Source organism: Tachypleus tridentatus, chromosome 2, assembly GCF_004210375.1.
Source record: "Tachypleus tridentatus isolate NWPU-2018 chromosome 2, ASM421037v1, whole genome shotgun sequence".
Taxonomy (NCBI): Eukaryota; Metazoa; Arthropoda; class Merostomata; order Xiphosura; family Limulidae; genus Tachypleus; species Tachypleus tridentatus.
The window spans coordinates 40,122,562-40,145,286 of record NC_134826.1 but is presented as its reverse complement, the minus strand read 5'-3'; the positions used below and the strand labels follow the sequence as shown (position 1 = coordinate 40,145,286).

At 31.8% G+C, this 22,725-nt stretch overlaps 1 protein-coding gene across 2 annotated transcripts in view; it reads right to left on the bottom strand.

Moving 5' to 3' along the window:
* g (adaptor-related protein complex 3, delta 1 subunit-like garnet) overlaps nucleotides 1-22,725 on the bottom strand; it is an 88,599-nt gene that overhangs the window by 8,033 nt on the left and 57,841 nt on the right. For both annotated transcript variants that reach the window (XM_076484769.1, XM_076484770.1), the window contains exons 21-28: nucleotides 21,202-21,277; nucleotides 19,957-20,212; nucleotides 11,697-11,841; nucleotides 10,688-10,870; nucleotides 10,388-10,552; nucleotides 5,378-5,575; nucleotides 3,701-3,748; nucleotides 230-367 (exon numbers count right to left, since the gene is read on the bottom strand). In XM_076484769.1, coding sequence (XP_076340884.1) covers nucleotides 230-367; nucleotides 3,701-3,748; nucleotides 5,378-5,575; nucleotides 10,388-10,552; nucleotides 10,688-10,870; nucleotides 11,697-11,841; nucleotides 19,957-20,212; nucleotides 21,202-21,277 — 1,209 coding nt within the window. The remainder of the gene's footprint in view (nucleotides 1-229; nucleotides 368-3,700; nucleotides 3,749-5,377; nucleotides 5,576-10,387; nucleotides 10,553-10,687; nucleotides 10,871-11,696; nucleotides 11,842-19,956; nucleotides 20,213-21,201; nucleotides 21,278-22,725) is intronic.

The following is a 22,725-nucleotide window of genomic DNA, read 5'->3' as shown; positions in this document are numbered from 1 at the left end:
AATAACTTAATATTTAAACATATTGGAATAAAAACAACTTCCAATGAGAACTGTTATTATTCTCATCACTGCAAAACTTTCTGAACATAAAGGTCATGGGCCTTGTACGTAAAAGGATTTTCTAGCCTAAAACAGCAGAGAGAAAATTCTACTTAAAAAAAAAACAAGCTACATTTTGTGATATAAAAAAAAAGAAGAGAAAATAGAACTCTTTAATATCTTTACTCACTCCTCTTGCAAGCCTGGTGTTCAATGTGTCAAGTATGTTAAACTCTAGTTCTTTGACATGAAAACCACACTGGTTGGTGAAAATTATGGACACAACAATCTGATTACTTGAGTTTGGAAGCACCCTAGTTTCATAGACCTGAAAATGGAAGTTTGATTCTGTTAAAAGAAATGGATCACTACACATTAAAGTAGCAGAACTTTTGAACTTTTAAAATAGTGAAATGAATGTGCAGTTTTCTAGTCTTTACTATTGACAACTGGTTAAAGTTTTTGGGAAAAACAATATCAACTGACAGAAAACATTTTTATTACTTCCACACAAGTTTATTCAACTTTATTTAATGGAAAAAAACCATAAATCTAAGATGACATGGAATGTACACACAGTACTTCCAAAACACATTAAACTAATGATTAGTTTAATAACAAAAAATATGAATATATTCAGTTTTAATAAATTTGATTTATGTGCATTTCAAATTCATTATCTACAGGTTACTGCAAGCTACAGAATACTCTAATAAACTGTCACATTTCACATAATTTTAATTTACGAGGATATTTGTTTTGAAAGTGAATAGTGACTTAACAATTCTGGTAAAGCTCTAAACAAACAACAAAAGTTATACCTTACTTTAATAATCAGTTGAACATACTTTTTGCTTCCAAAAATAGCAAATTTTTAACTGATTATACTTGTCCTTAAATGGTTAAAGTAGGACCCATGCCAAGTGTCACACCATAGAGCAAAATGAAAAGAGTCACACACAGTTTATTCCTGAAATGTCATATCTTACATGTAGAAATGATGAATTTCACTGGTGGACTACATAAACTCAGCCACCCAAATATAAATATTCTTGGCTTAGAAAATTACAGAACCCTAAACTTGTTGCAGTTAAGGTTGTTAAAAGAAAATTTAATTCTGGTATTTTTTTTCCCAAGTTAAAATATTTTACATTTTTCCTCAAAATTTTTTAGTACCTTAATGTGAATTTTGGGTTTAATGCTCTCACATCATGTACACATCATTTACAATTATTTGTATCTTGTACACAAATTTCATTCTGGGAAGCCTAATAAAAGATGACTGACTGATACATCACAGGAATAAAATGAAATTAGTCACATGTTAGTTCTGCCAGCATGTGATGTGTAATGATCAACCTTTGAATTTTTCAGCATATAGATTCAAAGTTGCTATCTTCAAGGTTCAACCAGATTAGCTAAGGCAATTATTCCAATGCAATCACAGCTTTGTAAACTGTCATGATCAATTTAAAACTTGCTAATTACATTTACTGCATTTTGCACAAAGTTACTGAGAGGTCATATGTGCTAAGGACACTTACACTTGAATTGACACACTACAGGTGAGGCAGTCAACATCACCCACCACCAACTGAACAATGAGATTTTGACTGTCACTCTTATAATACAACCAAAGCTCCAAAGTACAGAACACAATTTTGTTTTGGTTGTGATTGTGCAAGTACCACAGAATTTCAGATACACACTCCACTAAACTGTACTTGTCCCAACATGTAACTAGTTTGTTCTTAAAAAAGGGATTTTGTTATGACCTGCTAAACTTGTATATAAAAGTGCACATATCAAAATAGTATAATTTTTTAGATTTAAATTTTGACTTGGCTTTATAAAACACATACATTTGTACCTAAGTGCTGTAAGATATCTGTAAACTACAGTACAGTGCACAAGTGTTTGGAAAAAGTAAAAATTAATTTCAAGTAACATAAAATTTCATTAATCTCCATATTTAATACAACAGAAACTCAAAGTACTTGAGTTCAGCAAACTGTTAATATTTTGTGTGTCCCTTTTGCTTCAATAACTGCATACAGTCTTTGTGACATTGTTGCAACATATTTGATCAGTGTCCTTTGGGATTTTACTTCAATGTTTCCAATAAGCTTCCATAAACTTTTGATTTGTCAAGTTTTTGATCTATTAAATCCCAGATTTGCTCAATTTGGTTGAGACTGGGACTCTTGCGAGGGCTCATTACATCATCTGAATGACTCCAGCAGCTTCTTTCTTAGTTAACCCTTAAATGGTAGTCATCATCGACTGATGTTGCAACTTAAATCAATTCCTGCTGTTTAAGAGTTAAGTAATTTTAGACATAGGTGGGATGAGTTTTTGGGGTCATTATCTTCTTGGTAGTAGAATTCTTCACCAACAATACACAACCCACTGGGTATACCATGAGATATCAGTATCTCATGGTACTTGCACTGCTCCATTATTCTATCTATTCTTCAAATATTTTCTGTTGATTCAACAAAAAATCACACTACTCCCCCCATGTTTCATGGTAGGCACTATGCATTGAGGTGAGTATCTTTGACCTTTCATCCATCACATGAACACACTAAATATTTCAAAACTTGAATTGACCATGATATAATGGCATAGAGAAACGTAGCCCCATAAAATGGAAACAATGACAAAACATTCTCTTGTCCTAACACTCTTACAGAGTACTTTATATTTCACATGGACACATTCTTTATAGCATATATAATAAAGCTACGTAAAGTTATGTCACATGACTAACATATATACACAGTTAAAATGAAGTACATATTACACCCATAAGTATGCTTACAAGACTGGAACACCACCAGAAATAAAATTAGTTGTTTTTTTTACTGAAATCAAGAAAAATTTTACTGAAACTGTAAAAATGAGATATCAGTTGTTTTAACTGAAAACTACATACAGACAGAACATGGAAAAATTGCATAGGAGAACTGTTAATTATCTGGATAGTGTATTGAACAATTGTGAATAAACATAAGTGGTTTTTAAACACAGATACTCCATAATATGTACATAAAAGAGCAAGAGCAAGTTTTACTTTTCGAATAATGGTATGTGGGTTCCAGTTGTTGCTTACCAAGAGTTTCTAAGTCATTTCTTTTGAAATAATCAATTTATAGATTAATAATTTTCACGTAAATGGAACTATTTTGACACTAAAGGACAAAGTGTGTAGACAACATAATAGCAAAATACAAATAATGTTCCCTTAAAATCTCTGATGTAAATTATTTATAAGTACTTTTTTGAAACTTGCTATCTTAGCAAAATAATGGTCAAGTTTAATATTACATCATTTTATGCATGAGCAGGTCCTTAAAACATCATTTTATCAAAAAAGGATAATTTCTAGTGTTAATGATTAACAGCAGTCAGAACTGTTACCAGTGATCTGCTGCTTATCTTGTTATCTTGTAAACAAGAAAAAAATGTAATTGTTCTGAGTTTAGTTTATAGGTTTTCTTAAACCTTGTACTTTTTTGTTGCTGTTGTTGTAAGGAAGTATAGATTGTACCATAGTTATACAAGTAAAGTAAAAAGTATAACAAAAACAAATTTCCAATGAGTGACCTAAATGTCACAAGAAAATATTTCTTTCTGATTATTAAAGTTGGTAACTTACCAGTTTCATATTCTTATCTTCAGCTAACAGTTTGTATTTAGAAGCTGGCTGTAATATAATAAATATAACTATTTACAGAAATTTAAAAGTTTGCAAACACAGTTTAAAGAATCTTTGTGTACTTAAAATATTTTTTAATTTAAAGATGTTTAATACTTGCAATTACACTGACTTAGTATAACATTTTAATTACTAAAAGCATTTCAAAACTAGCTTATTGATATCATCGTGCTTCTTGTTTAATATCTAAAACTTGAAAAACGAAAATTATAATTAACATCAATATATGAACAATGAGTTGTCATCAATCATAAAGTTTTATTAATTTCAATTTTTATAAATAACTGTTAAATTTTGCTAAAAAAAGTATAGAACCATAAGTATATGTTTTAATTACTCTTAAGCCATAAGAAAAACACAAGACATTAGTAATAATTCATTAGCCCTCTGATGTGGCTAGGCTTAAGTGCATTTCATGACTTTTTAAGAGTTACTTTCAAAAGTTATTTAAACTACTTTATTAACAATGTATATCAACATATTTGGCATCAAAATTTTGTTATGAAATCAAATTGCAATACAAGCTTTGATTCTGTTTCTAAAGGGAATATTTAAATAAATTCCCAATTTTCATTGTTCTGTATCATGAAACACTTTGTTCACTTCAAACTGCACAATTTAAATAATCTTTTCACCCCTATTTTAGCTTCTGAGTTAAGGCAGATTACAGACATATATACTGCTAAGACAATCTAATTTTATAGTATTCACTGATTTATGTAGAGCACTAGCTCTTTTTCACAACAACCTTTGAATTTTTCTGCACAAAGATTCAAAGTTGCTATCTTCAACGTTCAACTAGACCAGCTAAGGTAATTATTCTAATGCACTCATAGCTAAGTAAACTGTCACGAGCCTGAGGCTGTGAAGGACAAATAGTAATTTATATTTCATATCTTTCATAATCTTCACAAGGCCAGTCAAATCAGGTTGAGCCTATATAGTGACAATGGTAGAAAAATATCACATCAGATAAACTTTAGTGAAATAAACTTGTGATAACATTTATTTAGGAGATTCTAGAAGTTATGTAATGAAATCTGAAAACTATAATATGCAAAAGGTATTTTCACTCTCAACATGAAAATCACCTTGCACTAAGACTAGTCAGAGTCACACCACCTCCACAAATTAAGAGGTAAATATTTAGTGAAAATACTATATATATATATATATATATATATATTTTAATGTACAATAAACATGTAAAGTTCACTACAAGCTTAGCAATTTTTTTGAAGGAACACATTCTACATTAGATATTACACTGCATTATTTTGTGGTGGCTGTAAGATTAAACAAAATGATGAAGTTTAAACTTAATTTTATTGTAGATATTCAAATGGCAAAATTAATTTTACTGGAAAAACAATTCATGACAATAACCTAAGTCTAAACTTGGTCCTACATTACAAAACCTAGTCACTATCAAAATAATACTACCAAGTACTGTATTGTATTGTGAGCAATAGTTTCAAAAGTCATTGCACAGAAATACTGGTATTAGCATTTCAGGTAAAAAATTACCAAGTCAAACATTTTGCAGAAAACTAATCTAAATAGATATCTTTGAGATAATTCATACAAACTCTTAGAAATAAATTATAAACTACATACAGGCATAGTGGGAGTCATTGGTGTTTGTGCCAGACTAGAACCTGGCTCTTTTGACGGAGTTGCAATACCCGGAGCTTCTTCGTATTCTGCCTTGTCTTTTGGACTATCTTCCTGGAGCAGAGAATCATGACGTTCTCGTGTTTTCTTTTTTTCCTTTTTGCCTTTCCTTTCCTTTTCTTTCTTCTTTTTCTTGCTTTTCTGAGGTCATAAAGAACAAAAAACTTACAAATCTCAATCAGATAATGGATACAAATTAGTTATATATTTAAAAATATGCACAATAGAAGACCTAGACCACCATACCAAAATGTATTTCATTAACCCTTTTACTACAGGTCATAGGTCAAAGGCCATGTTATCAAGTTTGTCGACTTGCATTCAAAATTTTACTGAACCATTATTTTATGAATTTATGTCAATAAATCTGGAATCAAATTTTACATAATTGAAATTAATATTATATATGAATTAATTTAAAAGTAAATATTAAGAGAACACACCCAAATATAGATTTTAGTGAATCAGAGTTGTTTTCTCAGCCATTTTAATCTTTGAAAAGATTACCATATTATTTCGATCCAAGATTTCAATGAGGTGGTTGTCTTTTGTCTACCGAAAGTTTCATATTTTTTAAAATCTAAATGCATCTCAGTTACTAAGCTTAATAAATTATAATGAATTCTATAGCATCAGTGCAGTTATTTATGATTTTTTGGTTATTCAACTGTATATATAAAAAATTCTGTTTGATATCCTCCATACACAAAATTGTAAAAGACTTAGCAATCTATGTCCAGCAGCAACTGAGTACAAAGCCTACAGAAAGAAAATATAATTCTTTATTTCCATTTTTTTATATATTTTAATAAAAATAAGTTTAATAATTTATTTCTAAATAAATAAATATATATATAATGCATAATAATTGAAATGTGACTATATTGCAAAATACTACTCCAATATAACACAGTAAAGACAGGGAAAACTAAAGGTCAGTTTTATATTACTGGATACACAAGAAGTGCATGTGCACCACATGAATGCAAGTTATTTTATGTCAGTTAGGCACGATTGTAAGGCCAACATAATAAATAATAATAATAAAAAATCAATTTATATGTAAATATATAGTGTTATGAGACCTAAGTTACTCAGACTAAACATTTATATTTTCATGTTATAATATGTAGTCATTCTAGCATGGAAAAAGCATAATCTATATTCCCTACCTTTTTTTAATGATCTTTATAAGGTTGATCAAATGACACACCCCACATAGAGTAATAAGAAACAAAATATAAAGTCTGACATATATTTAGGAGGTTTTTGGAATTATGTAAATAATATGAGATTTTTGGGATGAAACTTTTTAATCATGACATGAAATCACTTTGCACTCAGTCCAGTAACAAAACACTATCTTCACAAACAATCTTTAGTAAAAATATTTCACTGAAAAAACATGATTTTTTGGAGTTTCACGCCATAATTCTAGCCAATCCTGTTTATGTGTCTGGTTAGCTCTGTGATGTTTTTTCAGTCTAGTTGGTGCCAAAAACATGTTCACTCCTCTACATAAAAATTTTCTCAACCCAAACAAGCCATTTTTACTTGTATATTTTTCTCTACAAGTGGGTTTTCTCATCATCAATTAAGGGTCAGAATTTAGCTGGCCAATTGAAGAATTAATTGTGCATTTGAAAAATCAATGGGCTATGATAGACATGTACCATGAGAAACAAATCACTCTCAGAATGAATGGATGTAATAGTAAACAAGCTATTTCTCTTGCTGCCAATTTAAAAAGAACAACCTTAGCTACATTAAGAAACCTTCCAGCCAAAAGCCCATGAAAGCAATCAAACATTTGTAGCTGCTTCATCCAACAGGCTTGGGGTAGCATACTAGAAAGATATGTTTAGAGCACAAATCAAAGATCTAGAACAGAATACAGAGTGAAAAAGAAACGTTAGCTGGTCATAAAGAAGATTTGGAAAGGTTTGCCTGATTATCCTATCCAGATGGTCTAAACAAACATATATTTATTGACATATGACCAATTTATAGATGCTGTAAATGATGATATAAAAATCAGGATAAAGCAAAGTAGGTGTACACCTATGAAAGCTCTACACCTTACAAGGGAAGTTGAATGCATTAAAGTCATAGATAAGCAGCTGAAGACACCATATAGAAGTTACGGTATTGTCGCATCAAGTAGTATTGAAACATTAATTCTCCATAACAAGAGTCTAGAACTGAAAATATTAGTTTCACAACTAATCACTATGAATGGAGGAAATAAGCCATGAGATAGTAGATATTTAATGCATACTCTTCAAAAAAAGAAATGCAAAAGGGATATTTTTGTTATTTTAAAGAGAAATATATGTAATACCGTTACAAGCTCAGAGTATGTGATGTTACACGTGTTAAGGCACTGATTGTCAGACCAAAATGACAATAAAAGTTGTGCACTTTGAAAACGGAGGAAAACATAGGATTTTTCGCCAAAACGCATGCGTGTCCAATAAATTTGTTTGAGAGATCTGCATGTTCTGCAAGTGCAACATGTGCAAAATACCTATAAAAGTGACGGGTTCTTGGTTTCCATAGCTCAGTGTTAAGCCACCGACATGCAATACAGTCACGCCAAGACTGACTGAAGCACAACGCAACAACGCCATTGGTCGCTTGGAAGCAGGCGAATCTTGATCAGATGTTGCCAAAGCTGTGAATGTCCACCTAAGCACCATCACAAGGCTATGGAATCGTCACCAACAACATGGATCAACTCGTGACCGTCCACGATCTGGCAGACCTCGTGTGACCACGCCCGCACAAGATCGCTACATCCAGTTACGTCACCTTCGAGATAGAATCACCACTGCAACATCTACTGCCTCAACCATACCAGGGCTGCGTAGGATTTCTGATCAGACAGTATGCAACCGTCGACGAGATTCTTAGGCCCCATGTGCAACCCATCATGGGGAACGTCAACGATGTTTTTCAACATGACAACGCCCGTCCTCACCACTGTCTTCTTGAGACACCACAACATCAACGTTCTTCCCTGGCCCTCCAGATCACCAGATTTAAACCCCATCGAACATCTTGGACAAGTTGGACTGACGTCTGCGACGGCAACAACCTCAACCGCAGACTCTACCTCAGCTTGCAGTAGCTTTGCAGGCTGAGTGGACAGCCATTCCACAGGATGCGATTCGTCATCTCATCGCTTCCATGGGCAGGAGATGCTAAGCAGTTATTGATGCTCATGGGGGGCATACTCGTTATTGATGTTGAGTGACGTTAAACTTCACCTAGTGAGCGTGGACTTCGCCTTTGCAGACTTTGGATGTTCAGCAGTGAATGTGCAAATTTTCACACGTCATACAAAACTACCCGGAATAAACTTGTTAACAATTTGTCTCATATTTTGCCTTTCTTTTTTTGAAGACTATATAATTTCAAAGGATATACTGGCAGTAACTGCTGATAAAAAGCCTTTATGGAACAACAACCTCTCAAAAAGGTTGTCAATAAAAGGGAACTGCATGTTATAATTGTATGAAACTACAACTGGGAGGAATCAACAACTGTTAACATACCATTTCTTAACCTCAAAATTACAAGAACTGATACACAATTTAAAACAGAAACCCACTGAAAAACCACCCATACTGGACTATACATTCCTTGGAACTCAGCACATGAAACAAAACAAAAACTCAACAAATATTTTCTCAACCCAAACGAGCCATTTTTTGCATATAAAGGAACACCTTCATACCTATATTACAAATATATATTCAAACATCTAAGCATGCCCTCTACATTCTACACTCAGTTACACAACCCCCCTTCAAACAAGTGGTCAGCTATCGGTCAGTTACCTCTTTCTTTCTTTGTGAACCTGACAATGACTGAAGAAGGGTAAAACGTTGTTTGCTCCTCTAATTTGGTAGTGTTATGACTGCAGCAGTTCAGAAAGATCCTGCTGTCACAAACAACACAGTAGTAATAGGTGTAAACCAAATAGGTTCTTCTATCCCATACTTAATAGGATATTTTAGGTTGGACTGAAATTTTTGGGAAGATACAGAAACAGGTGTGGTATTGACCACACTTTTTCAATCTTGTTGTTGTAATTAACTTTGTAATAATTTGTCTTCAATCAGATTTATTCTAACTCTTAATTTTTCTTTAAATAGTGTTTTTCTTTGATCCTTTTTCTCTTATATTACTGCCATTTATCACTTGATCTTTTGTTTTTACATCTATTTACTTTTCTATAAATTTTATCTTTTAATTTATATTTTTGATTTTGGTTCATCGTCAGGTTCTAATCTTAAAATTTAGTCAAAGTTGTAGTTTATTTTCACAAAAATAATCCAACTTCTGATACAGTGGTGTTGTGACACGCTGTTTCATCTCGTTAGTTCTTTTGTATTATTTGGTACAAATAAAGGCAAATACTGCCTGGGTAACAAAGTAACTTATTTCTTCAATGATATTTGCTACAAACTACATTTACTTTGACACAAGTAAAGGCCTATATATGCAGAAAACATCTGAATATAAACTGCAAGATGTATGATTAACCTATAAAATGTACTCATAAAGCTAATCAATTGACAAACACTAACTCATTGAGTATCTTAACAGCAGAAAAGATGTGTGATAACTCATTTCTGTCACTAAACAGAATCACTCACTGAATACTTTGCTCTTATTGTACAATAGTTACTCATTCATTATTTTAAAATTGCACTCACTAGAAGAATTTGCTAGAATATGACATAATACATCTTCTAGCAAGCACTTAAACTATAAATAAAGCTTATAATAATTTGAAAAAAATTCCACTTTTAGAAAGTATATGTTTAACATAAGGTAAAATTTAGTTTAAAATTCCTTAATTTGATTTGACTTGCTTCTTGGAGCAACAAATTGTAATTTACTACAATTTCTGTAGAATAAATGTAAGAACAGGATGATTAATACCTCTGGTTTTGAGCTTGTTTTTTCTTCCTTTTCCTGTTTTACTCTTACTGAATCAAGATTTAAGTTTGAAGGAGGTACAGGAGAGCCAGAAATTTCACTACCTAATTCATTGTTTAGTTTCTGTGATGAGTCATTTGGAGAGAGCCAGAACTCTATATCATCCAGCTGTAAAGTAGTAAAAAAATACATATTTGTTACTAAATGGAAACTTCTCTTTACAGAGACTTCAATCAAGAGTAAAATTTCTTGAATTATTTACGAAGTTAAATTTCTCTTTCATACAACAGCAAATTTATATACCTGTCCTTTGGTGTTTTCAGCATTTTTCTGCTTCTCTGTCTGTTCATTTTTATCAGCAGATTCGGGTGATAACCCATTAGCAGCAGGCTCTTCTTTGGTTTTATCTTCAATGATTTGGGAAGAAACCACAGTAGTGTCTACTTCTTTTTGCTTCTTTTTTTTGTGTTTCTCCCTTGATTTATCCTTCATGAAAACAAAATTATATTACTTGGCATAAATTTTAAAGTTATTTCAATTATTTACATGTACATTTTGTATACGTTATTGATGGAAAAACAACAACAAAAGAAACTTGAAAACAAACTAACATGGAGCCATTAATATGTCTACAAATATATTCTCAAAAATAACAAAAGATTTCAGTGCTAAGTTAGGCATTACAGAAGTATTGGTAATAATACTTAAGTGTCCTAAAGCAAATGAAACCTGCAAAACATCAGAATACTGTAGAACAGCAAATAAAGTACCATCAGAAAGTAGAGAAATATCTTAAAACTCCAATATAATGATCCCTGGGTTATCTATATACCTTTTGAATTTCATGAATATTACACAGCTGTGATCCAGTAACGAACTTTACTACATTTGACCAATAAATTCAATAGGTTCAAACCTGTAGATGTTTATTTACACGCTTGGGATCTGTATTGTATTTTTATGTATAACTAAGCTAGTAAGGCTATCTCTCACCATCTATAATTCTGAAGTAGTGACCATCCATACTGAGGGATTGACTTTCACTCTTATAATACCCAAAGAACTTAAAGCATGGGGCATACTTTGTGGTATTGTCCTAACTTAAACCCAACTTTCCCATCCAAAAATGTAGAGCACTTCTATGGGACCAGCCCATAGTCAAACCTTGGAACATAAAAATGCACATGATAATACCAAATGACAAATCTATGACTTTTAACAAAGCAAGTAACACAAATAGCCTCAATACAAGATAAAAAAAACAACAGTATCTCTATCTTAATTCTTGAACCATTTGAAATGTTTATATCACCTTCTTCTCTCTTGCCTTTTCTTTATGCTCTTTTTCACTTCCACGTTTCTTCTTCTTTTCATCTTTCAAGTTTATTTTTCCAGATGCATTAGTACTTAATGGGGAAACTGGATGGCTTTGGACATTATCTTCATTACATAATGGTCTGAACAGAAAACAGTAGTATTTTTTTAAATATTGGTATAAATCTTTTATTTACAATTTCACATTTTTTAAAATTAAAACTTCTTTAATAAATAATTAAAACATGAGTTCTATTTGAAAGTAAAATACCTACATTTAATTTAAATCAATGTCTGTATTATAATTACTAAACAGCCCCTTATGAACCACATGGGTTAAACAGCTAGCTCAGTGCTCCTAAGGTTCAAGTCCAGCAAACCAAAATTTAGGAGTATGACAAAAGGGGATAACCAGTCAGTAAAACTTGATGTGTGCATGGCTATTCTTATGTTTTAAAAAAATTGTCTGATCTCTCTGTCAAATAACTTACAAAATAAAACGAACTTCAATGTTCAGATTTAGAATTTTTGTTTCAATATAGCATTTTTAATATCTGTCTTGGAAAAAAGTATTGATGAAAATATAAACTGCTCTTTATTATCTTTATCTTCCTCCTTCTCAAGTTCTAGTTTTCGTTTGACAAGTATAAATATTTAAACTTTCCATTTACGCCCGTAAAACTTGTCAATGTATGAAACAACTGGAAATGTATAGTCTTTGTGCATTTTCATTTCTGATTTCTAGCTCATATTGTTAGAAAACAAAGAATTTGTAAAACTGGTGCCAAAAACTGTAAAATTCTACCAACTTTTTATTTTGGAACTTCCAAATTGCTAAAATTCACAAAATCATAAATATATTGGGTATTCCCCTCTAAAAAAAAAAATTTTAATTTGGAGTTAAAAAGTACAAAATCTGGTGGTAACCTAATAATGAAATCATTTATCAAAAGACTAACGATAAAGTTTATGCACCCATAATTCCTTTTTACACATTCATCATAGGCTCACATTTACCAATGACAGCACGCATTTGGACTGCTAAACTATTCATCACTTCAAGAAACTTTTGTATTGAGATGTTCTAAGTATTATGGTGTGCTTTATCCTTAAACACATTAATAGCCTAAGGTTTGAGATAAACGTTAAATGTTTTAACTCCATGAAAAGAAATCTGAAGGTGACAATCAGGTGAATATGTAGGCCATTCTATGTCCTCAAAGAGAAATCAATTGGCCTGGAAAATTTTCACCAAGGTAAAACCTTGTTTTCCTGACTATATTAGTGCTCCATCACATCTGAATCACTGTGTTCTCATGTGAAAACCCACATTTATTTGCTGAGACTGTTTGTATAGTTCAGGAACCTAAGATTCCTCAATAATTTGACAACAGTTAACAATGACTGATTTCTCCCATTTACTTTGTTGAAAGCCATTTTGCAATAAATATTCTATTCACTATTTAAACTAATATAAAAGATGGTATTTATTTATTAATGTTACCTCTCTACTCTTTTTACAAACAATATACAGCTGGTTCATCCCCCACTAATCTCTAATCTCTTGCCGTTGCACCATCCACCATAAGCCTTTAAGTTTCAAATTACCAATGTGTTTTTGTAAAGTTAAGAGCATTATGCCAAAGTAACTACTTTCAATAAAATACTAGCAAGTAAACCACTAACCATAAATCATTGTCACTACATGGTACACAAGAAATATAGAACCATGGCAAAGCTGTATTATTTAACCCTTTTGTGATGGTCTTGGTATAATATACGAGTTTGTATGTACATTAAGTACTTAAAATAACTTTTGATGCAGCAGTTATATCATCACAAATTCAGTACATTTTAGTAAAATTGCAAGTTTTTGTTCACAAAAAAATTAATTTTTTTTAATGAAGTATGTTTACTAAAGATTTGTTTGTAAAAATAAAGACTGTTTTGTTACTAGTAAGAGAGCAATGTCAGATTATGATTAAAACACTATATTCATACCACAAAGCTCAACTATTATTTATGTAATCTCTAAATCCTCCTAAATACATTTTAAATGTATGTTTTCAGTAAGACTTTATATTTATCTGTTATTTTCTCTACTCTATGTGGGATCTGTCAAGTTGATAGAACTCAACCACCATAAAATATAATATTAGAAAATATAAATTATGCTTTTTTACATTCTAAAATGACTACAGATTATAACATGAAAATATAAATGTTTAGTTTAAATTGCTTAAATCTCATAATGTTGTATATTTATTATATTGGCCTTACAGTCATGACTGGCTAACATTACAAAACTTCTACTGATGTGGCACACATCCACTCATGTTATTGTATCCAATAATGCAATGTAGCAAATGTTTCTTTTTCTTGTTCCTGGGTAGAAGGTGTTATTTCCCAATTGCTAATGTCTAAAGTAAATGGATAAAACCTATTTTCAAACTTACCCATTTTCCAGGACATTCCAAGTAAATTCAGTGCTGAGTAGCTGATAGAGAATTTTCTCAAACTTACTAGAATTTACAAGAACTTTCTAGAATGTTGTAGAAAAGAAGGTAGATGTTGAAGATCCAGATTACAATTTCAGAGGTGCAACTGGTGAGATGAAACCATACCACTCCAACCATAGAGACCTCAATGACTTGATCATAGATCTTGGTCTAACAAAGTCAAATGCCAAGCTTTTGATATCTAGGCTCAAGGAGTGGAATTTGTTAGATGAAAGTGTGCAAGTTGCAAGTCAGAAGAAGAGTCACCAATATTTTTCAAGCTTCTTCACTTGATGGGCTCTGCTTCTGACACAACGTATCTGGTCTGTGTGAGGCAAATGAAATTGCCTGTAACCTGAATGAGTGACGCCTCTTCATTGATAGCTTATACAGGAGCCTCAAAGCTGTGCTGCTCCATAACGGGAATAAGTATCTGTCTCTTCCCCTAGCTCATTTGGTGCACCTCAAAGAGGAATACAACAGTATCAAGACCTTGCTAGAAGCCTTGAAGTATGATGAGTATGGCTGGAATGTTATTGGAGACTCCAAAATGGTGGCATTCCTGATGGGTCTCCAAGGAGGCTTTACTAAGCTTCCCTGTTATCTTTGCTTTTGGGATAGCAGGGACACTGCACTACAACAGGAAGCACTGACCATAATGGACCGAGTTCTCTGTGGGGAGGCACAATGTCAAGTGTAAGTCACTAGTGGACCTCCAGAAGGTGTTGTTACCACCATTGCACATAAAATTTGGTCTTATAAAACAATTTGTCACAGCTCTTGACAAGGAGTCTGCAACCTTCAAGTACCTTCGAGACTTCTTCCCTAAGCTGTCTAAGGCAAAGGTCAAAGCTGGTGTCTTTGTTGAACCACAAATAAAGAACATCCTGGAGTACACAGAATTCCCCAAGAAGCTCAGTAGGAAGGAAAAAAGCTTGGGGCAGCATTGTTACAGTGGTTTTGGAGCTTCATGGCCAATCACAAGGCTGAAAAATATGTGGAACTGATTGAGGCTCTGATGAAGAACTACAACAAAATGGGCTGCAGGATGTCCCTGAAAGTTCATGTCCTTGACACTCATCTTGATAAATTCAAGAACATGGGAGCATACTCAGAGGAGCAAGGTGAACACCTTCACTATGATATAGTGGACTTTGAACACTGCTACCAAGGAGTATATAACGAAAACATGACGAAAGACTATATTTGGGGGCTGATACCTGAAAGTGATTTACATTACAGTTGTAAATTTCAAAAAACTACTCACTTCTAAACATTTTTGTTCATTTAATTAAAGTAACTTTAATGTAAGTGCATGTAAATCTTGATTCATATGTTGTTTTATTCAGACCTTATGTGAATGAAAATGTGCAAATTTGCTCATTTTTACACAAAAATAAGTTAATTTCTAAATTTCATTATCCAAGTCACAAAAGCAAAGTTTGAAGGGAATAATTGCAATGTACTGTACTGTAACAACATAAGCAATTAAGAAATAACACATACTATCCAGGAACAATTTCTGTTACATAGAGTAATATAAAACTGACCTCGTGTCTTTACGAAAAGACCCTGTCATGGATGTGTTTTAGCAGATTAATATTTTGTAACATATAGTCACATTTCACTTATTATACATTATATACATATGTAGATTATTACTATTTAGAAATAAATTAAAGTTCTTCTTCTTAAAATATAGAACAGTAAATAAAGAAGTAAAGGAAATGGTTATCTGATAGTTAAAACCTTTAATCTTGGTTCCTTCTTTATGTAGGTTGCTAAGCCTTTTAAAATTTCTTGCATTGAAGATATCAATTTTTTATAGGTTTTATATACACAGCTGAATAACAGAAAATACCAAATTACTATACTGATACTATAGAATTCCATTATAATTTATCAAGTTTAGTAATCATGCTATATATAGATCTTAAAAAAATGAAATTTGGAGCAGACTAAAGACAACTCTCCTCCTTGAACTCTTAGTGTGAAAAAACAAAATGGCTGAGAAATCCATTAAAGGGACATTTTTAACAGTTGATTGGTTATTCACATCATATATATTGAAGTATGTATAAGCGAACATTTTCAAAAATGGAAAGAGGTAAAGAGAGCCACGGTGTTTGATTCAATACATAAGCCATATTTCAGCAAATTAAAAACTATGAGCTTTTTAAATTTTATATTCGACCTCATAATTTAAGTTCCTAATTTGTACAAAACTACAGAGTACTTTGACAGTACAAACATCTAATTTCAACTAGTGTTGTATTCAACATACCATGTGACTCACAACAATCTACAATTCAATACCAAACTTACTGACATAAATTCATAAAATACTAGTTCAAAAAAATTTTGAATGCAAGTCAACAAATGTGATGACATGGCCTGTTAAACCTGTTAAGAGTTATAAAAAGATGATGAAATTTAGAAATTTGAAATTCATGCTGAAAAGACTATGGCAAATAAATTGTGACAAATAAAATAATTCTAGCTTTTAGACTTTAGATAAAAATCATAATTAGAGGCAACATATTTCCAGCAAGCAATCCTGAGATTGTCAATTTTGACACCATGAATATTGTATCAAATCCCATGCAACTTAGATGATACACATGAATAGTTCACAAAAAAATTCCAAATTGTGCTTTACTCAAAAAAAGACAACAGGCAAATACCAAAACTGTCTAGATCTCTGTTTGTAGCCTATAAAAAAATTATTTTACCAGATCCAATGTAAACTGGTTGAAACATGGCAAAATACTTGTCAAAAAACTCTGCTTTTTGTGGCATCTTGACCCCTTATAATTACTAAAAATTGGCAAGTCCACCACTCTTGTTTGTCAATTTGAATATCTGAAAAAAAGTATCATTGTACCAAAGTCTAAATAAACTGCTTGAGATAAGGCTAAAGTAACAGATGGAATCCCTTAAAATTATGGTTTATTTTCAAAAGACCTGTAAAAAGTACCTTTGTACCAACTCCCTTATAAACAGTCTGATATATGGTGGAGTAACTGTGAAAAATACTAAAACTAGGCAAACCTACTATTTTGCTTTGTCGATGTCTAGGACCTGTAGGACAATATCTTATATCAAGTCAAATTGTAATTGATTAATTGACCAAAAAACTCCAATTACACTTTTAAAAGTGATTGCCGTAAATATGTCCACATAGATTGTTTTACCTACAAATCCTTCAACAGACCAAAACCCAAAGCCTGAAATTAGTGTTTGGGTAAATTGGACAAGTATGACCCTATCAAGTTTGAAGTCAGTCAGCCAAAAAGTGAAGAAACTGTGTTTAATTGAAATGTGTGAGGATGAAGAAGAAACAGAAAAGATCATGTCTCTCGGCAGATACATAATTACAAGAAGGCCCAAAATAACAAATATTCAGTGAAATATTTAAGAAATGTTAATGTGTATTTTGTATACTGTTTTTAACCACTAAACACAAAGTTAACCACACTAGAAATATTTTGTATTTCTGTCTTAACAGCTAAAAATAAAAAAGGCAAGGCTAGACTTGAACTGGCCAACTTACAATTTGAAAGCATGCAAAAACCCTGGATATCTTGTGATATGGGAACTTTGGCAACAAAAATTAATTTCTGTGTGACAATGTCCCCAAAATATGTAAAGTACTGTCTAGAATTGTAATGGCACAAAAATATTGAGAAAATCTGAGGGGTGTGGGGGGATACAACAACAACAAAAGAACTGATAATTGAGGCACCAGTGTGGCCCATTTACCTGCAGTGAAATTAGGCACAACTGAATCCTAGGTCTGAAAATATTTGTTGAGGCCTGACCAACAGTGTTTATAAAATCAATAAAAAATACTCTTGTAACGAAAACTATAAAGATGAAAGTTTAATGAATAGCATTAAACTAAGGTTTCATAGCACACACAGAACATCTGATGGGGAACTATCCAACAAATTCTAGAAACAGTTTGACTGTGCTTAGTACAGTTCCTGTCTTTAATCTTCATTTGCTCTTGCACAAATACCCAACTTAAACAAGTGTTATTATATATTAAGAAAAAAAATCACTACAAAAATACTGTGATTCAAGCTTAAAAATAGCTATAATATTGATTAGTGATACGATGAAATTGTCAGCATCCAATCATTGCATAAGTATAGAGAATATGTTCAGAGGGGAACGAGATGAAAAGAGACAGCTCTGATCATTCAGAGACCTCCAACAGTTAATCTAGGAAGCAAAAAATAATGTGGTTTTCATATGTTTCAACTTTTAAACACATGATTCACAGCTTCCACTTCAAATATAAGAGTTAAAACATCATTGAAAATATAAAATAAGTCCACCACAAATGATCAGGTCATCCCATAAATAATGTCTGAAAATTTAATACAGAAAGTGCATCATCATTTCTGTCTTTGTAGAAGGCTTTAATGACTAACATGTGTAGTAGGACGTGTATAAAAATGTTCAGACAAATAAAAGAAACTACCCCAACTCCACTTTTTTAGATCATTAATCAAATAAACCTTGTAAAGATGGATGCATCTGAGGAGCACACTTGGCATATAATGCTTTATGAGTATAAAAAAGGCAATAGTGCAGCAGAAACTACACGAAACATTCAAGGTGTTTACGGTGTAGAGTCTCTAGTTGAAAGAAAATGTCAAAGATGGTTTCAGAAGTTCAGATCAGGTGACTACACCTTAAGTAACGCACCATGTTCAGGTCATTCTGTTGAGTTTAATGACGACTTGCTGCTGGCTGCACTTGATAAAGATTGTGTTGTAACAGTTGAAGTAGCATAGAAGCTTAATTCAACCCATTCAACAGTTCACCAACAGCTGCAAGAGATTGAAAATGTGTCAAAACTTGGAAAATAGTTCCCCATGATTTGACACAAGCCAACAGTTAGAGTTCTTGAATGTTGCACTGAAAGAAAAAAGGCCTACTTTGATCAATCGTAAAGGTGTTGTGTTACACCAGGATAATGCACGGCCTCATACAGTAAGGATCACATCTGCAAAGATTGAAGAGCTAGACTGGGAAAAACTTCATCCTCCTTATTCTCCTAGACCTTGCTCCATCTGATTATCATCTATTCTGAAATTTGCAGAACTATCTTGTTGGAAAATAGCTTGAAACACATGAAGATGTTAAAGTGGCATTCAAAAGCTTGTGAATCATTGGCAGAAAGTAATTAATAATAACGGAACATACATTGTTGATTAAACAACATTAAAAGCACTTGAAATCCTTTCTTTTTCTGAACCTAAAATTATACATTACTTAAGGGATGACCTGATACTATTTAGCTGGTTATGTGCCACAATAAGAAATCATGCAGACAGTGAATCTAACCAAAATTAAGTTTATCATTTACTAAAACTAACCACTTTTTATACATTCTTACTTAACAATTTAACCACAGCTCAAACATTTAAAACATCCCTTTTTATTTTTCTACTGTTTATTTGTAGCTCACAATTTTTATTCTTCTGCTTCAGAGAATTGAAATCTATGGATTTTTTCTAGTCCAGGAAGGTAAAATTATATAATCTCATATTCATTTATCCATGGTTTGTGGTATTTAATTGAAGTCTCAATAATTAACACATGAACATTTGCTGACTGCTCTCTCCAGGCACAAGATATAATTTAATAATATATCTAACTCAGTCAGTAATTACAGTTTTGTTGTTAAAATGCAAGTTTAATTCTGTATATCAATTTGTAAGAATCCTAAATTTTAGTTCTACTTACAACTCTTCTAAATCAATATTCAATGCTTTGTGGGGATCATTTGAGTTTCTTTCATCATCATCATCATCGGAACTTTTTGCTCCCTCAGGCATTTCTCCCTCGGTTATGGCGACAACATGGACTGGTTGGACACTTTCTTCCTCACTTTCAGACTCCACAGCTTTGCCTTTCTTGCTCCTTTTTCGTTTTTTCTTTGTTTTTCGAGACTTTGAAGCATTGCCTGTCACTTGGAGGTACTTGTCGGAAGATATGAGACCTGAAATGATTTTAGAAGTATTTAACATTTCATGTTAGTCTCCAAGAAGATAAAACACTGGAAATCAAAAGCAACCAAATAACAAATGTTCTAATGTTCACTAAAAAATATGTTAAATAATTTAATTCAAAAGATGTCTAATTATATTAAAACTACCCAACAAGTCTAAATGTAATTTATTTAACTTAAATAACCTCACTTGTTGTGTTTTAAGAATATGAAAAATAGAGCTATACTGACTTACACAAACTAATTTGTATTAAAACTTCCCACTCCAAAGTTGTTTTTTGTTCTAGTTACAGCTTGCTTTGCATAGTAACATAGGACAAACTATGGTTTGATAATTTCTAGTACAAAGATTCACCTATGAAGTTATTATTAGTTGAAAGAAAACACACACACACACACACAGAAAGAAAATCTTAGGGCCTATGCTTATAAAGTTCAAATAACCTTTAAATTTTTGTGTTACTTGACATATTTCTAATATTTTTTTCCAAGTAGTCAATTTTAATCTAAAGTCTTTCAGACTTTGGAGTAATGTTAGGCATAACATTGACACATTAGTTACTTTAGCAAAAATATCAGTAGAAATGCCAAAAGCCAAGTCTTACAATGTTGCCAGGTCACAGTCACTGATGAATTAGCTACATACCTACTGCATAAGTATTCTCTTAAAGTAAATTAAACGTTTTAATCCATACATTAATAATTTGTTCATATAATCTTCACCACCAGTGAAGTCCACATATTGAGTTATAAGAATTGAACATTTCTGTTTTGCTCCAACACCATAAAAATTGACCAACTAAATGTTTGTAACATTATGAAGTCTTTTGTAAAATATATATAGACCCCTATTAAGTAATTTTGTGGTTAACGTTGAGCTAGTGTATAATGGTTTTGTAAATATTTTCGTAAATCTCATGAAGTTGAAGCATTCAGCTGATTTGCTATATAGTAGAAACAAGTGCAGTTAATAATCTTACCAGGTATGTGAAGGGGAACTGACAAATCAATTTCAGCAACTGGTATATCTTCCACTTTGTTGTTATCCTGTTGTATCTAATTGAAAATAAATATATTACAAAACTTACAAGGAAAATGCTAAATTACCACTGACTGATAAAAACATAATCCCAATACATAATAATGTATTAAACTTAAATAGGTAGTTGACCACACTGTCTTGTAGACAATGTGATCAACTACCTATGTAAGTTTAATATCAGAAAAAAGTAAAAGTGTTAAGTTATAGTAACCACAAAAAAAAGAAAGAAAAATGCTAAAAACCTGTTCTTAAGATGTATGATAGAACAGTCTAATAGAAATAACATACAATTTCAATTAAATATGGCAAAATCTATATGAGCACAATTTTCATATTTCTAGGTGTTACATGGTTCCTTAACAAAGAACTAAAAATTAAAGCTGTGACAGGTAAAGAGTTAGGAATGTAAATGAAAATAAAATTTCCTGACTTTGATGATTAGAAAGGACATTTAGTATCTTGAAAAATACCTATTATTTTTATTAATTATAAATACATTAAAATTGCCAGCATCTAAACATTGCATAAAAGTATACAGTATATGTTCAGATGGGAACAAACTCTGATAAGAGATCTCTAATGGTTTATCTAGGAAGCAAATGTGACGTAATGTAGGTATCGAGAACTAAAACTAATTAACTATTGCTGTCAGCCTCATAATTAAAATCCTTCAATGCCTCTGTCCTTTGCAAATGGATTTGAAAAGCCAGTTTTGATACAACAGCCATTATTCAAATACTTATGAACTCCAAGTAAAATTAAAATAAGTTCTGTCTACTGTAATTTCACTAAAAGCTTTATATATGTTAAATCACTTAGCTTTCTAGATGATTTTGTTTGAAGTTTTATCCAAAAATACTGATTCTAAAACTAAGACATGTAATAACCACAGAGTAATTGTATATTTATTTTAATATCTGTGTTCGTTTCAGTCATATGTATTCAGAAATGCATATAACTTGTATTGTTAAATGTGTATTGTGAAATTCTCCCCTATTCTCTAAATTTCTGGAATATTCGAGTGTAAGAATCAACAATGTGCTATGTCTGTACGTAAATTACAAGTGACTGCCAGTATTATTGCCAAACAAACTTATAAGAACCTCACTAAAGTTTATAAATCAAAAAGTACCAAAAGACGTATATTGTTGGATTACTACCATTAGTATACTATAAATCTTAGAAGCTATAACTGAGATTAATGCTTATTAACTAGAAAACTACAGATACTTGACCACAGTTTGACCACACTTGAAAGTTTTTAGATTTTAAACATTACAAACCATTTAACTTCTGTGAATTAACTTTGTATGTTAGTAATTCTCAAAGAAGATTAGATACTTTCATTGGAGAAAAGTCATTGTGTAAATGGCACGAAACCAGCAAAGAATAGAGAGCTAGTTAGCCATTAAGTGAACTGTACTAGTATCAATTTCAAACTAATTCTCTCATCATAAACCGG